Raw genomic sequence first — 14,721 nt, forward strand, 5'->3', positions numbered from 1 at the left:
AACATGTTACAAACAAGTAATATAACACACTCATCCTGCCGTTACAATGCATGCATTGCACCACAAGACACAATGCGTGCAAAGTGAATGTCAGTAATGAAAGGAAGCTGCTTAAGAATACTCTGGACCAAACGGCCGATTGATGAATAAACATCTGGCAGCTGGGAGACATTTGACCAGATGGTGAGATCACAGCTTGGTGATATTATAATGTTTTGATTGCTCTGCCTGAACTCAAACTGAAGATCACATTCAGATTGCAGGTCAGATGTTAAATTATTCGGTGCTGGGGGTCTGGAGACGTGTCTCCAACGTGACGTCATCTGAGGTTATTACCGTCGCACAACATTTTTCAGCATGGCAGCAAAATGGAGATCGTTTTGCTGTGAGGTTATAGTCGGTGCTTGAATACAACATGTTCTGGCATTACAGAGTGACTCACTGTTTCATTCATAACTTCCCACCAGTGCAGTCTTAAAGAAATGTATTAGTTCAGATAATGAATCTTGATCCACAGTGTATTTAGCACTAACTGGAAAAGCAACATGATTTTATTCCCAATATTGAAAACGCATTAACAGCTTAGCTTGTATTTATGGACATTTTGAGAAAATAGATGTGCCCGCAGCAGCTGACTTTCAATAACAATGGTTTACTCATAACAGTTTTCTTCCTCTAACTTCCAACAAAATCCTTGCAGCTATAATTAGTAGGTATGATTGTGGGGTTAAGATGATTTCTTTTTCTCTGCGAAGCACTCACACGGCATCATTTTAGTCCATTCATTTTAAGTGGAAAATTGGAATTATCTCTCAGATCATCCAAGGTCACAGAATAGTTGGAATTCCAATCTCTTTGAAACAGTGTCATTAGCTGATGGTGAGCTGTATCACCAGCCTCTTCACTATTTTCTGCAGCCTGATTAATGAGCAGACCCACTCCAGTTGTAGAATTGAAATAGTCAAAAGACCAATTTGAAGTACCTGCAAGCCAATAAGATTTATTTAATAATTTAAAATAGCATTTACTGTTTGAATCAAACTAGAACCACGCCCCCCAATCCAAAATCTGATGAGTGTACATATGTAAACACAATGAGGTGTTGAATCTCTTATGCTAGCCGACCAATTTGTTGAGTCTGCTACTTTCCAATTCCAGATGATACTCTTGACTGAAATTTCCCAACCTGAATTTTTAAGGTCGGGGTCTCGGTCCCCACCATCTGGAGAAGCGACAGGCCTGCTTCCATTTTACGCTCTCACCAACATTGATCGGCAACAAACAGAACTTCCATTCATCACCTGGGGTGGGAAGGGGGAGCTACCTGACAACCTCCAGGCACAGCGCTGCAGTGGATGGAAGAGACAATGCAGCAATGCGCCTGGGGCTAAATGTTGGGATGTGGAGGCCGGATAAATGATAGGGGTCCTGGCGAGGAGAAGGTAGGGGATACCTGGGGTGGGGGTTGCAAGGTGGGGGGGGGGGCGATTGTGATCCAGACGATAGGCCGGGGGATGAGAGAGGGGGCTTCAGATACAGGTGCACACCCCAGCCCCTTTTCTCACCCAAGATGAAGGTTTAAAACTTTTCTATTCCCCCCCCTCAGTCATCCGCCCACCAGCCTAAAAATTGGGGCTGGGTGAGAAAAGGCCCGGGCGGGCTTCCCCTACAGATGCCCTGCCTACCCCACCATAAGATTGCTTCCAGGTCAGGATGAGTGGGCTCCTGGAGTGAATCCCATCCATGCAATTTCACGCTCCTCCCGCCTCAAAATTCAAGCCTATTATACAAGGGATTCACGTTTTAACCTCCACCTTGATTGATAATTAACTCATCTATACCTATCAAATGGTCAGATGAAATTCATTATTGTCTTGGGAGTGTGCTGGTGATAAGGATGAAATATGTTTCAGCAAATTAAAATATATGAACAACGTGTTGATCATGGTTCAGGGATGAGATACATCAGACAAATGTGACCGACTACGGTTGCAATTCTGTATTAAATTAACAGATATACTCTTGGGGAAGATATTGACTGGTGGTGCCCATTGAGGAGTCTGTGGGAAATGCATCCCCACCAATCACAGCTGCCCCGCAGTCATTTAATGTTCCGAAGCAGCACTAATTGGCCCCTCATTCAGGAGGAAGTCCTGACTCCGAGATCTGCCAGCCAATATGGACAGTAGTTCCAGCATTACCAGGAGGGGTGGCCATTGCTGGGTCTACAGGCAGTCCCATGAATCTATGTCCTGGAGCCGGTATGTACTTAAGTGCTGGGGATGCGTCATGGCAAGAGAAGCCCCTGGGGGGGGGGGGATGGAAGGAGTGCGAGTTCCTGATGGAGAGGTCTGGTGATAGGGAACACCCAGTGGAGGGAGATCAAGGGGAAGGTTCAATGTGGAAAGGAGGCAAGTGAGTGAGTCACCCCTTTATCCTTCTTGCTTAAGGCCCAAGAAAGTGTGACCTACCGGGCTTGTGTCCCCAATCCAATATCAAACCAAGCTATAGTCACAGACAGACTCTCGGTGGTTGTGGCAAGGACTAAACAACATAACGGGCTACAAAGCGAAGCCAAGCAGTATCTCTGGCAGCAGCGCACCCCTCATCAATGAACTCAATGCATTCTCAATGCTCGGTTCGAGCAGGTAACCAACAATCCACTGTTGAGTGCCCCAGCAGCCCATAATTCATCCATGCCCACCATCACAGCTTCCGAAGTCAGATCGGCCTTCCTGAAAGTGAACCCTCTGAAGGCGACGGGCCCGGTCGGGATCCTTGGTCGTGCACTCAGAGCCTGCACGGACCAGCTGGCAGAGGTATTCGCAGACATCTTTAACCTGTCCCTACTCCACTCCAAGGTCCCCACCTGCCTCAAGAAGACCGGTGCCAAAGAAGAACCAGGTAACGTGCCTCAATGACTACCGTCCGGTGGCCCTGACTTCAGTCGTAATGAAGTGCTTCGAGAGGTGGATCATGAAGCGCATCACCTCCATACTCCCAGAACGCCTTGATCCACTGCAATTCGCATATCGCTGCAACCGGTCCACAGCAGACACCAGTTCCCTGGCCCTACACTCATCTCTGGAGCACCTCGAAAACAAGGACTCCTACATTAGACTCCTATTTATTGACTCCAGCTCCGCCTTCAACACCATAATCCCAGCCAAGCTCATATCAAAGCTCCAAAACCTAGGACTTGGCTCCCCACTCTGCAACTGGATCCTCGATTTTCTGACCAACAGACCACAATCAGCAAGAATGAACAACAACACCTCCTCCACAATAGTCCTCAACACCGGGGCCCCGCAAGGCTTCGTACGTAGCCCCCTACTCTACTCTGTGTACACACACGACTGCGTGGCAAAACTTGGTTCCAACTCCATCTATAAGTTTGCTGACGATACGACCATAGTGGGCCGGATCTCGCAAAATGACGAGTCAGAATACAGGAGGGAGATAGAGAACCTAGTGGAGTGGTGTAGCGACAACAATCTCTCCCTCAATGCCAGCAAAACTAAAGAGCTGGTAATTGACTTCAGGAAGCAAAGTACTGTACACACCCCTGTCAGCATCAACGGGGCCGAGGTGGAGATGGTTAGCAGTTTCAAATTCCTAGGGGTGCACGTCTCCAAAAATCTGTCCTCGTCCACCCACGTCGATGCGACCACTAAGAAAGCACAACAGCGCCTATACTTCCTCAGGAAACTAAGGAAATTCGGCATGTCCACATTAACTCTTACCAACTTTTACAGATGCACCATAGAAAGCATCCTATCGGGCTGCATCAGAGCCTGGTATGGCAACTGCTCGGCCCAGGACCACAAGAAACTTCAGAGAGTCGTGAACACCGCCCAGTCCATCAAACGAACCTGCCTTCCATCCATTGACTCCATGTAAACCTCCCGCTGCCTGGGGAAAGCGGGCACCATAATCAAAGAGCCCTCCCACCCGGCTTACTCACTCTTCCAACTTCTTCCATTGAGCAGGGGATACAGAAATCTGAGAACACGCACGAACAGACTCAAAAACTACTTCTTCCCCATTGTCACCAGACTCCTAAATGACCCTTTTATGGACTGACCTTATTAACGCTACACCCTGTATGCTTCATCCGATGCCAGTGCTTATGTATTTACATTGTATACCTTGTGTTGCCCTATTATGTACTTTCTTTTCTTCCCATGTACTTAATGATCTGTTGAGCTGCTCGCAGAAAAATACTTTTCACTGTACCTCGGTACACGTGACAATAAACAAAATCCAAATCCAAATCCAAATCCAAATCCTGATCACCAGCCTGGAATGGGACGAGGCCTTGCCCGCATTCCATAAAATAGAGGGTGGGTCAGGAGCAGACAGGAAAGCAACCGGGAGAATTTAATGGTGCCCACCCGAACTCTGTCAGCAAACACATCGGCAGGGCCAGTAAAGTGCTGAGGCCCAGGTTCAGTGAAACAGCTAAAACATAGAGGCAAATGAGAATACATAAAACAGAAATGCTAAGCCGGATTTTCATCTAGAAGGCAGAAAGCTTGAGTCGGGAAGTTTCCCAAATTGGTAGACCAAAAAGAGCCTTATTTTGGCTCTGGGAAGGCAGGGGTGGGATGAAGTTGGACCCTCTGGTTCTGGAGAAAGTTGGAAGGTGGCACAGATGCGAGTCCTAAGCAGGCTGATTAAAAAGCCCATCTGAGTTCTCTGGAACTTCATCCCAAATTCTATAAACTGCTGTTAGACCCTCTTGCCTTAATCCCTCAAACTCCCTCCCCCTCCCGATGTCACCTCTATGCCCCATGGCAGTTCCATAGTCACTCTGCATCCTTCATGCCCACAACCCAGATGTACAAAAAAACTAATGAACCATATAATAACAATGGTAAGACTTGAAATGCACTTTGAAAACACCCATTCAAAATCTACTTTGACAAAAACTGCTGCTCTTAAAATCCTGTAAAATTATAAATCAAACAGAGCCATTATAGTTTTAATTACAGAATCTGAACCTTACTTTGCACCTCTTTAATTTTATCTGAATAACCATCCATGCATTGAAAAAAACAGTTCAAAAAAAGGATGATTTATAATCTCATAAAGATGTCAATTCATCAAAGCAAACACTCCACTTCAGCTTATGAAAGCAGACCCCCTGCTGAGTTAATCCATTGGAGCTCAGCCAAGGATTCATAATAAGGCCATCTGAAGAAACATGTCTGGCCATCTGTTTCAGTTGATAGTTCACAGATTTAACTTGTAGCTCGGTGTAAATGGATCCACTAAATGGAGCCAGAGAAGACACAGCCAGAGTGAGACAGAACCAAGAGTGAGTTTGGGAATTTGAATCTAGGTGGGAATTTGAAGCTGGGTGGGGGGAGGAAGAACTTTTTATCCCTGGTAAGTAGTGTTTCTGTTTTCTTTTTCTTTTCCTTGGTATATTTATTTATTTTTTTCTTCGTTGTTTATTTATTTATTTATTTTTTGGGGGGGGAAATTGTACTTGTTGAAGTTAACCGAAGGTTTAAGACATGGCAGGAGATCTCATGCTCCTCGTGTGTGATGTGGGAGCTCAGGGACACGTCCACTGTCCCTGGCTCCTTCACGTGCAAGAAGTGTGTCCAGTTGCAGCTCCTATTAGACCGCTTGACGACTCTGGAGCTGCGGATGGACTCACTTTGGAGCATCCACGATGCTGAGGACGTCGTGGATAGCACATTCAGCGAGTTGGTCACACCGCAGGTGAAAGGTACTGAGGGAGATAGAAAATGGATGACCAAAAGACAGAGCAAGAGTAGGAAGGCAGTGCAGGTGTCCTCTGCGGTCATCTCCCTGCAAAACAGATATACCACTTTGGATACTGTTGAGGGAGATGGCTCACCAGGGGAAGGTAGCAGCAGCCAGGTTCATGGCACCGTGGCTGGCTCTGCTGTGCAGCTGGGCAGGAAGAAGAATGGCAGGGCTATAGTGATAGGGGACTCAATTGTAAGGGGAATAGACAGGCGGTTCTGCGGACACAATCGAGACTCCAGGATGGCGCAAGAGGAGGAAGAATTAACCCTACCCAGGGCGTCCGCCCACGTGCCCTCGTCTATCTCCTCCCCAAGCTCCTCCCCCCATTTACCATTTAGCTCCTCCACCCAGGTCTCCTCCTCCGCCTGCATCTCCTGGTAGATCACCGAGACCCTGCCCTCTCCAACCCACACCCCCGAGAGCATCCTATCTTGGATCCTGAGTGCTGGAAGCAGCGGGAATTCCCTCACCTGCCATCTTACAAACGCCCTTACCAGCACGTACCTGAAGGCATTTCTGGGGGGGGAAGCCCAAATTTTTCCTCCAGAGCCCCAAGGCTCACAAACGTCCCATCTAAAAACAGGTCCCCCATCCTTCTAATTCCTGCCCTGTGCCAGCTCAGGAACCCTCCATCCATTCTCCCCGGGACGAACCGATGGTTCTCCCGGATCGGGGACCAAACTGAAGCCTCTACCTCACCCTTGTGGCGCCTCCACTGCCCCCAAATTTTCAAAGTCGCCGCCACCACCGGACTCGTGGTGTACCAAGTTGGCAGGAGCGGCAGCGGTGCTGTCACTAGCGCTCCCAGACTCGTGCCCACACAGGACGCCATCTCCAGCCTCTTCCATGCCGCCCCCTCCCCCTCCATTACCCACTTGCGTATCATCGCCACATTGGCAGCCCAGTAATACCCACACAGATTAGGTAACGCTAACCCACCTCTGTCCCTACTCCGCTCCAGAAACACCCTTCTCACCCTCGGGGTCTTTTTCGCCCTTACAATCCCTATGATGCTCCTACTAACCCGCTTAAAAAAAGCCTTAGGGATCAGGATGGGGAGGCACTGGAATATAAAAAGGAACCTCGGGAGCACCGTCATCTTCACCGACTGTACCCTACCCGCCAAGGAGAGTGGCAGCATATCCCACCTTTTAAACTCCTCCTCCATCTGCTCCACCAGCCTCGTCAAGTTGAGCTTGTGTAGGGCCCCCCAGCTCCTGGCCACCTGGATCCCCAGATACTGAAAACTCCTTTCCGCTTTCTTCAGCGGAAGCTCATCTATCCCCCTTCCCTGGTCCCCTGGGTGTACCATGAAGAGCTCACTCTTCCCCACGTTGAGCTTATACCCGGAAAATTCCCCAAACTCCCTGAGGATCCGCATCACCTCCGGCATCCCCCCCACTAGGTCCGCCACATACAGTAACAGGTCACCGGCATACAACAAAACCCGGTGTTCCTCCCCTCGCCCCCCCACCCCCCCAAACCAGCCTCCTCCAGTTCCTGGACTCTCTTAGAGCAATAGCCAAAGGCTCAATTGCCAATGCAAATAGCAAGGGGGATAGGGGGCACCCCTGCCTCGTCCCCCGGTACAGCCAAAAGTATTCCGACCTCCTCCGATTCGTGGCCACACTCGCCACCGGGGCTTCGTAAAGTAGCCTAACCCAACTTATGAACCCCTCCCCGAACCCAAACCTCCTCAACACTTCCCAGAGGTACCCCCACTCCACCCTATCGAAGGCCTTCTCCGCGCCCATCACCGCCACTGTCGCCACCTCCCCCTCCACTGTAGGCATCATGATTACATTAAGGAGCCTCTGCACATTGGTATTCAGCTGCCTTCCCTTAACAAAACCCGTCTGTTCCTCATGAATCACTCCCGGGACACAGTCCTCAATTCTGGCAGCCAACACCTTCGCTAACAGCTTCGCGTCCACGTTGAGGAGAGAGATTGGCCTATACGACCCACACCATAATGGGTCCTTGTCCCGCTTCACGATCAGCGACCTGGACATCGTCGGGGGTAGGGCCCCCCCCTCCCTCACCTCATTGAAAGCCCCCCCCCCCTCGCCTCATTGAAAGTCCTCACTAATATAGGGCCCAGCAGGTCCATGTACTTCTGGTAAAATTCCACTGGGAACCCATCTGGCCCCGGTGCCTTCCCCAGCCCCTTAGTCAGCTCTTCCAGCCCTACTGATGCCCCAAGCCCAGCCACATGCTCCTCCTCCACCCTCGGGAACCTCAGTCGATCCAAAAATCGACGCATCCCCCCCTCCTCCGTCGGGGGCTCAGACCTATACAGCCCCTCATAAAAGTCTCTAAATACCCCATTTATTCCCACCGCACTCCGCACCGTGTTCCCCCCTTTATCCCTAACTCCCCCAATCTCCCTCGCTGCCTCCCGCTTCCGAAGCTGGTGTGCCAACATCCGGCTAGCCTTCTCCCCGTACTCATACACCGCCCCTTGCGCTTTCCTCCACTGCATCTCTGCCTTCTTGGTGGTCAACAGGTCGAACTCGGCCTGGAGGCTTCATCGCTCCTTGAGTAGTCCCTCCTCGGGGACCTCTGCATACCTCCTATCCACCCTTAAAATCTCCCCCACCAATCTCTCCCTCTCTCTCCTCTCCTTCTCCTTGTGGGCCCTAGCGGAGATTAGCTCTCCCCTAATCACCGTCTTCAGCGCCTCCCAGACCACCCCCACCTGCACCTCCTCATTATCGTTCACCTCTAGATAGCTTACAATGCACCCCCGGATCCGCCCACTCACCTCCTCATCCACCAGCAAGCCCACATCCAGGCTCCACAGCGGGCGCTGGTCCCTCTCCTCCCCTAGCTCCAGCTCCACCCAATGCGGGGCATGGTCTGAGATGGCTATGGCCGAATACTCCATGCCCTCCACCCTCAGAATTAGTGCCCTGCTCATAACGAAGGAGTCTATCCTGGAGTCGGCTTTATGGACATGGGGGAAAAAAAGAAAATTCCCTGGCCTCCGGCCTGACAGACCTCCATGGGCCCACTCCTCCCACCTGGTCCATAAACCCCCTCAGCACCTTGGCCGCCGCCGGCCTCTTACCTGTCCTGGACCTGGAGCGGTCCAATGCTGGATCCAGTACCGTGTTGAAGTCCCCCCCCCATTATCAAGCTCCCTGCCTCCAGGTCTGGAATCTGGTCCAACATGCGCCGCATAAATCCGGCATTGTCCCAATTCGGGGCATATACATTCACTAATACCACCTGCACCCCCTGCAGCTTACCACTCACCATCATATACCTACCTCCATTGTCTGCCACGATGTTCAGCGCCTCAAACGACACCCGCTTCCCCACCAAAATTGCCACCCCTCGATTCTTTGCGTCCAACCCCGAGTGGAAAACCTGCCCTACCCACCCCTTTCTCAGCCTGACCTGATCTGCCACCCTCAAATGCGTCTCCTGGAGCATAACCACATCTGCCTTCAGTCCCTTCAGGTGCGCGAACACACGGGCTCTCTTGACCGGCCCGTTCAGGCCTCTCACATTCCAGGTTATCAGCCGGATCAGGGGGCTTCCCAACCCCCCCTTGCCGATTAGCCATCCCCTTTTCTAAGCCAGCCACATGCCCGCGCCTCCCGCACTCTCCATTCCCTCCAGCGGAAGACCCCCGCCCCGACTCTCTCTCCGAGCTCCAGCTCACCTTTGGCCAATGCAGCAGCAACCCAGTTCCCCACTCCCCGTCTCCCAGGTCCCCCCCCTAGCTGCGTTGCTCCCCCCATAGCATTCCCATAAGTCAGCTGACTCCTGCTGACCCCGGCCACACCTGCCACTCCATCGACCCCCCAGTGTGGTAGTCTCCCCACCCCCCCCCCCCCTCCTGTCCATCAGCGGGCGCTCCTCTCCAACACTGCCTTTCCCCCCCGGCCCTGCCCCCTTCCTTCCCTAGCGCGGGAAAAAGCCTGCGTTTTCCATCAGACCAGCCCCGCCCTCTCTGGCGCAGCTCCCCCACCTCGGGCCTCCCATCTCCCCTCCCCCCAACGGGGCCCCGTCCTTTCAACCACCGACACCCACACTCTCACAAAACCCCCACTTCAAACCAATTCACCCTACCCCACCCAGCACCCAAGGAACAATACAGAACAGAATAGACCATCCCCCAAAGCACAGTAACCACAGTAGCCCCCCGCGACCACTCCTCACAACCGACCCTCAGTCCGTGTCCAACTTTTCGGCCTGAATAAAGGTCCACGCCTCCTCCGGCGTCTCAAAGTAATGGTGCCGGTCTTTAAACGTGGCCCACAGTCACGCCGGCTGCAGCATCCCGAATTTCACCCCCTTCCGATGCAGAACCGCCTTAGCCCGATTGTACCCGACCCTCTTCTTGGCCACCTCCGCGCTCCAGTCCTGGTATATACGGACCTCTGCATTCTCCCACCTGCTGCTCCGCTCCTTTTTTGCCCATCTTAGGACACACTCCCTGTCCACCAAGCGGTGGAACCGCACCAATACCGCCCGCGGTGGCTCGTTAGACTTGGGCCTCCTCATCAGGTCTCGGTGGGCCCCATCCAGCTCCAGGGGCCCCGGGAAGGCCCCCGCGCCCATCAATGTGTTCAGCATTGTGACCACATATGCTCCAGCATCCGACCCCTCCACTCCCTCCGGGAGACCCAGAATCCGCAGATTCTTCCTCCTTGACCGATTCTCCATGTCCTCGAACTTCTCCTGCCATTTCTTATGCAGCGCCTCGTGCGCCTCCACCTTCACCACCAGGCCCAATATCTCATCCTCATTCTCTGAGACCTCCCGGATCACCGCCCCTTGGGCCTTCTGGGTCTCGACCAGCTTGTCGATCGAAGCCTTCATCGGCTCCAGCAGCTCTGCTTTCAGTTCCGTGAAGCAGCGTTGGAGAAACTCCTGCTGCTCTTGTGACCACTGCGCCCACACTGCGTAGTCTCCACCCGCCGCCATCTTGGCTTTCCTCCCTCGCACTTTTCGCTGCCCCAGAATTACTTTTTTCACTGCTCCACTCCTGGTCCAATCCATACAGTGCCGGGGAAATCGTACTGTCACCTTCCCACACTGGGAACCGTCGAACAAATGCCGCTGGGGCCCCTCAAAAGTGCCCAAAAGTCCGTTTCTGGCGGGAGCTGCCGATCGTGCGACTTAGCTCAGCATAGCCGCAACCGGAAGTCTCAGCAATTTTCCCTTGACATTCAACGGCACAAACGTCACCGACTCATCTGCCATCACCATCCTTGGGTCAACACTGAGCAGAAGCTGAATGAGCCCAACCTCCTAATCTCAACTAGGGTAGGGCAGAGGCTGGTTGCTCAGCAATGAGTGATTCACTTCTTGGTCCCTTAAAGGCTTTCTACCGCCCACAAGGCTCAAACCCAGAGAGTGATTGAATGTTCAGCACTCGTCTGGATGGGTGAAACCGCAAAAACACTAGGTTGGAAACATTTTCATCCTGTGCACGTTCACAATGCCCATCACTGGCACACTGCAGCTGCAGTATTTTCAACATACAGGGTGCACTGCAGTAACTCATCAAGACTACTTACAAGAGCATTTTCCTCTGCTACAACTTTTCCAACTAAGAGAGGCAAGTTGTGGGAACTGTTGTGGGAATACCATCAAGTCCAGCTTGCACACCATCCTGATTGGACATTTATCCAGTGCTGTGGCCAGTACCCTGGAATGCACTACCTAAAACTGTCTGGGAGCGCCATCAAAGTAAGGACGTAATGGCTTAAGAAGACCCTCCACCTCTTTCTCAGGGCAATTAGGAATGGGCAATAATGGCAGCGTTGTCAATATCATTCGTGTTTTTAAAAATCCAAAGGATGACTATAAAGTTCAATCACATTTGCAACATAGGCAAACATCCTTGAATAATTTCAAAAGCAATTGCAAAATTAGAATAGCAAATTTGAAAGTATTTACCTGGAAATTTCCTCAATGTTATTTACTCACCGTGTTATTTGGAGATGTCGGTATTGAGGATGATGACCCAGTTTTTATTGCAGTAAACATCACTCATGCACCATTTCAATCAAAGCTTAATACATGAATGCCTAAATTATCCGTTGAACATATTTTTTAATTGTTGAAATATTCTAGAATACTTGATGGCACAATCTTCCCATGTTTCTCATTTATCTTGGGCTTCGGACATATTGCATGGAAGATACAATGCTTACCTATATAGGCAATGTTTTCTGTAACAAAGTATTTGCTGTGACACACTCTCGCATAAGGAATATTGCCAAACCTTCCCACAGGAACGATGAAGAGTTTCTGCAGAAGGGTCACATTTGTGAGGCATTGTTAAGGAATTGACTCACTATTCATCAACAATGTGCACTTTAGGCATAACATAAATAAAATAAATCCAAGCTCAGCGTAGCTACAATAAACCCCTCAAAAATAATTATCTGCTAGAATTTTTGGAAGTCCTAAGAACTGTAATCAAACATATTTTGGAATAAATTGAAGGTAAATAACAATTTTCGAAACATTTTTCTAACATCAATATTAACATTAAGTTACTTCATAGCATGAGTTAATAGTTTGAAAGACAGGTGTTTATCCCATAGATAATTTGTCCTTTGAACAACTTAGCTGAGAATGAATACAATTTTCTGTAATTATAAACACTTTTAGTGAAATAAAGCATTATTCACCACATCAAAATGGACTTTCTTGATACTTCCTAGAGCTTGAAGTGACTGAAGGTAAGCCAGCATGGATTTATCGGTATGTTTCCAGTAACCAATCAACATTTTAACATGAACATGACGTTCAATAGCTGCTTTCCTCAGTGAGTCATCAATGAGTGGCCAATATCTAGATTGCAAAGTGAGATTTAACATCACACACACATTTCAAGCTTCCAATGAAACAATAACTTGTGCATCCCTGGTGCACTGGTAAATTACTTACAAGACATTTTGTAGAAAACGTGATGTTGGAAAGTATTCCATGACAGAAACGTACAGAAACTTCTTTGCAGCATTGATACCACTGAGAATAGCATCAAGGTCAGCAGTTCGACCCTTTGCACACATCCTGGGAGGTGAGCTCTAGAAGAAACAACAAATTCAATTGGTGCTTGAGCATTTTTCTATTCAATTACAATACAGTGGCTGATTATTAAATGGCTTAATATTGTGGTTTCTGTTTAATGTGAAGGTACATGGTTACAATGGGCGGGATTCTATCTTCCCGCTGATTGTCAATGGGATTTCCCATTGTAGCCACCACACGTCCCTGCGGAACCTGCTGGCTGGGGTGCGCTGCCGGTGGGAAAATTGAATCGCACCGGCCAGAGAATTCAGGCCAAAGTATCTATACCAATTGCACTCTTTATATCATCCTTGATCCTATTTTAAATGCACCGCCTTCAAGGAACTGATCGACCGAGATACATTAAGCGGTGTCACACCATTCAATCCTGCAGGATTACCCCCGTCCTCTAGCTTGCTCCCAAACCTATGGGAAAAGTACGGGGTAGAGAGCTGCAGGAGGAAAGGAGCAGAGGGGGTGGGAAAGGAAGGAGAGACAATGGGAATAAAAAGTGGCAAAGGGAGTAACAGGAGAGGAGAGTGAGGAAAAGGGTGAGAGAAAGGGAAGGAAAGTTGGGAGAAACGGAGGAAAAATGGAAGGGTAGAAAAGGAGAGCTCAATAGGAAAGGGGCAGGATTAGGGGGTGGGGGAGCCCGAGGGGAACAGTTGAAGGGAAGAGGAGGGGACAGTTGGAGGAGTGGGAAGGATAGGGAAACAGAGGGATAAAGCAAAGAAACAACCTCAGCTGTGTGGCAGGCTGGAAGCATTGGCTGGTAAGTGTTGGGAGCACATGAATTTGTGACTGAGAGACTGGGGGCGTTCAGACTGGGGAGACATGAGCATCACCCTCTCAGCAGGTTTCTTCTAGAGTCACGTAGAAACTATATCATGGAAACAGAACATTCATCCCAACTGGTTGGTCTATACCAGTGTTTATATTCCACAAGGGCCTCTTCCCAATATATTTGCCACTTCCCCCACCCTGTAACAACATCTCTGAGGGTTTTCTCTTTGGTATTTCAAGACAGTGTCCTGTGAGGGAAAATATCCAGCCTGCTTGACAGGAGGTGGCCGGCAGAATTAATTGGTCTCATGCATTGCAACATGTCTCCATCATAACAAAGCATCCTTTATTTTTCTCACTTAAAGCTGCAACGTTTGTGCCTTAGCCATTGAGAAAAGTGACTCCAGTAAACAAGGATTTAAAAATTAATTTATGGGGTGTGGGCATTGCTGGTTAGGCCAGCATTTATTGCCCATCCCTAGTTGCCCTTCAGAAGGTGGTGGTGAGCTGCCTTCTTGAACCGCTGCAGTCCCGGAGGTGTAGTTGCGCCCACAGTGCTGTTAGGGAGGGAGTTCCAGGATACTGACGGTGACAGTGAAGGAACAGCTGTAGGAGGGTTCCCAGGTATCTTGTCCTTTTAGATGGTAGTGGTCGTGGGTTTGGAAGATGCTGCCTACAGAACCTTGGCGAGTTCCTGAGTGCATCTTGTAGATGGTACACACGGTGGCACTGTTGGTCAGTGGTGGAGGGATTGAATGGTTGTGGAAGGGGAGCAATCAAGTGGGCTGCTCTGTCCATTCAAAGGGCATTATGGTAGCACAGTGGCTAGCACTGTTGCTTCACAGCTCCAGGGTCCCAGGATCGATTCCTGGCTTGGGTCACTGTCAATGCGGAGTCTGCACGTTCTCCCAGTGTCTGCTTGGGTTTCCTCCGGGTGGTCCGGTTTCCTCCCATAGTCCAAAGATGTGGTTAGGTGGATTGGCATGCTAAATTGCCCTTAGTGTCCAAAAAGGTATGGAGGGGTTATTGGGTTACGGGGTGTGGTAGTACCAGGTATTGCGGTACCTAAGAGGCTGATGACCATTGGTTAAACCCAGGAGTTTACCATTGGCTGTT

At 50.0% G+C, this 14,721-nt stretch overlaps 1 protein-coding gene across 4 annotated transcripts in view; it reads right to left on the minus strand.

Moving 5' to 3' along the window:
• Window positions 1-521: 521 nt before the first annotated feature.
• LOC140401891 (5'-3' exonuclease PLD3-like) overlaps window positions 522-14,721 on the minus strand; it is a 108,804-nt gene continuing 94,604 nt past the window's right edge. For all 4 annotated transcript variants that reach the window (XM_072489827.1, XM_072489830.1, XM_072489828.1 and 1 more), the window contains 4 exons: window positions 12,700-12,839; window positions 12,441-12,603; window positions 11,958-12,054; window positions 522-983 (listed from right to left, as the gene is read on the minus strand). In XM_072489827.1, coding sequence (XP_072345928.1) covers window positions 769-983; window positions 11,958-12,054; window positions 12,441-12,603; window positions 12,700-12,839 — 615 coding nt within the window. In that variant the 3' untranslated portion in view covers window positions 522-768. The remainder of the gene's footprint in view (window positions 984-11,957; window positions 12,055-12,440; window positions 12,604-12,699; window positions 12,840-14,721) is intronic.

The sequence above is a fragment of the Scyliorhinus torazame genome, chromosome 2 (genome assembly GCF_047496885.1).
Source record: "Scyliorhinus torazame isolate Kashiwa2021f chromosome 2, sScyTor2.1, whole genome shotgun sequence".
In the NCBI taxonomy this organism is placed as follows: Eukaryota; Metazoa; Chordata; class Chondrichthyes; order Carcharhiniformes; family Scyliorhinidae; genus Scyliorhinus; species Scyliorhinus torazame.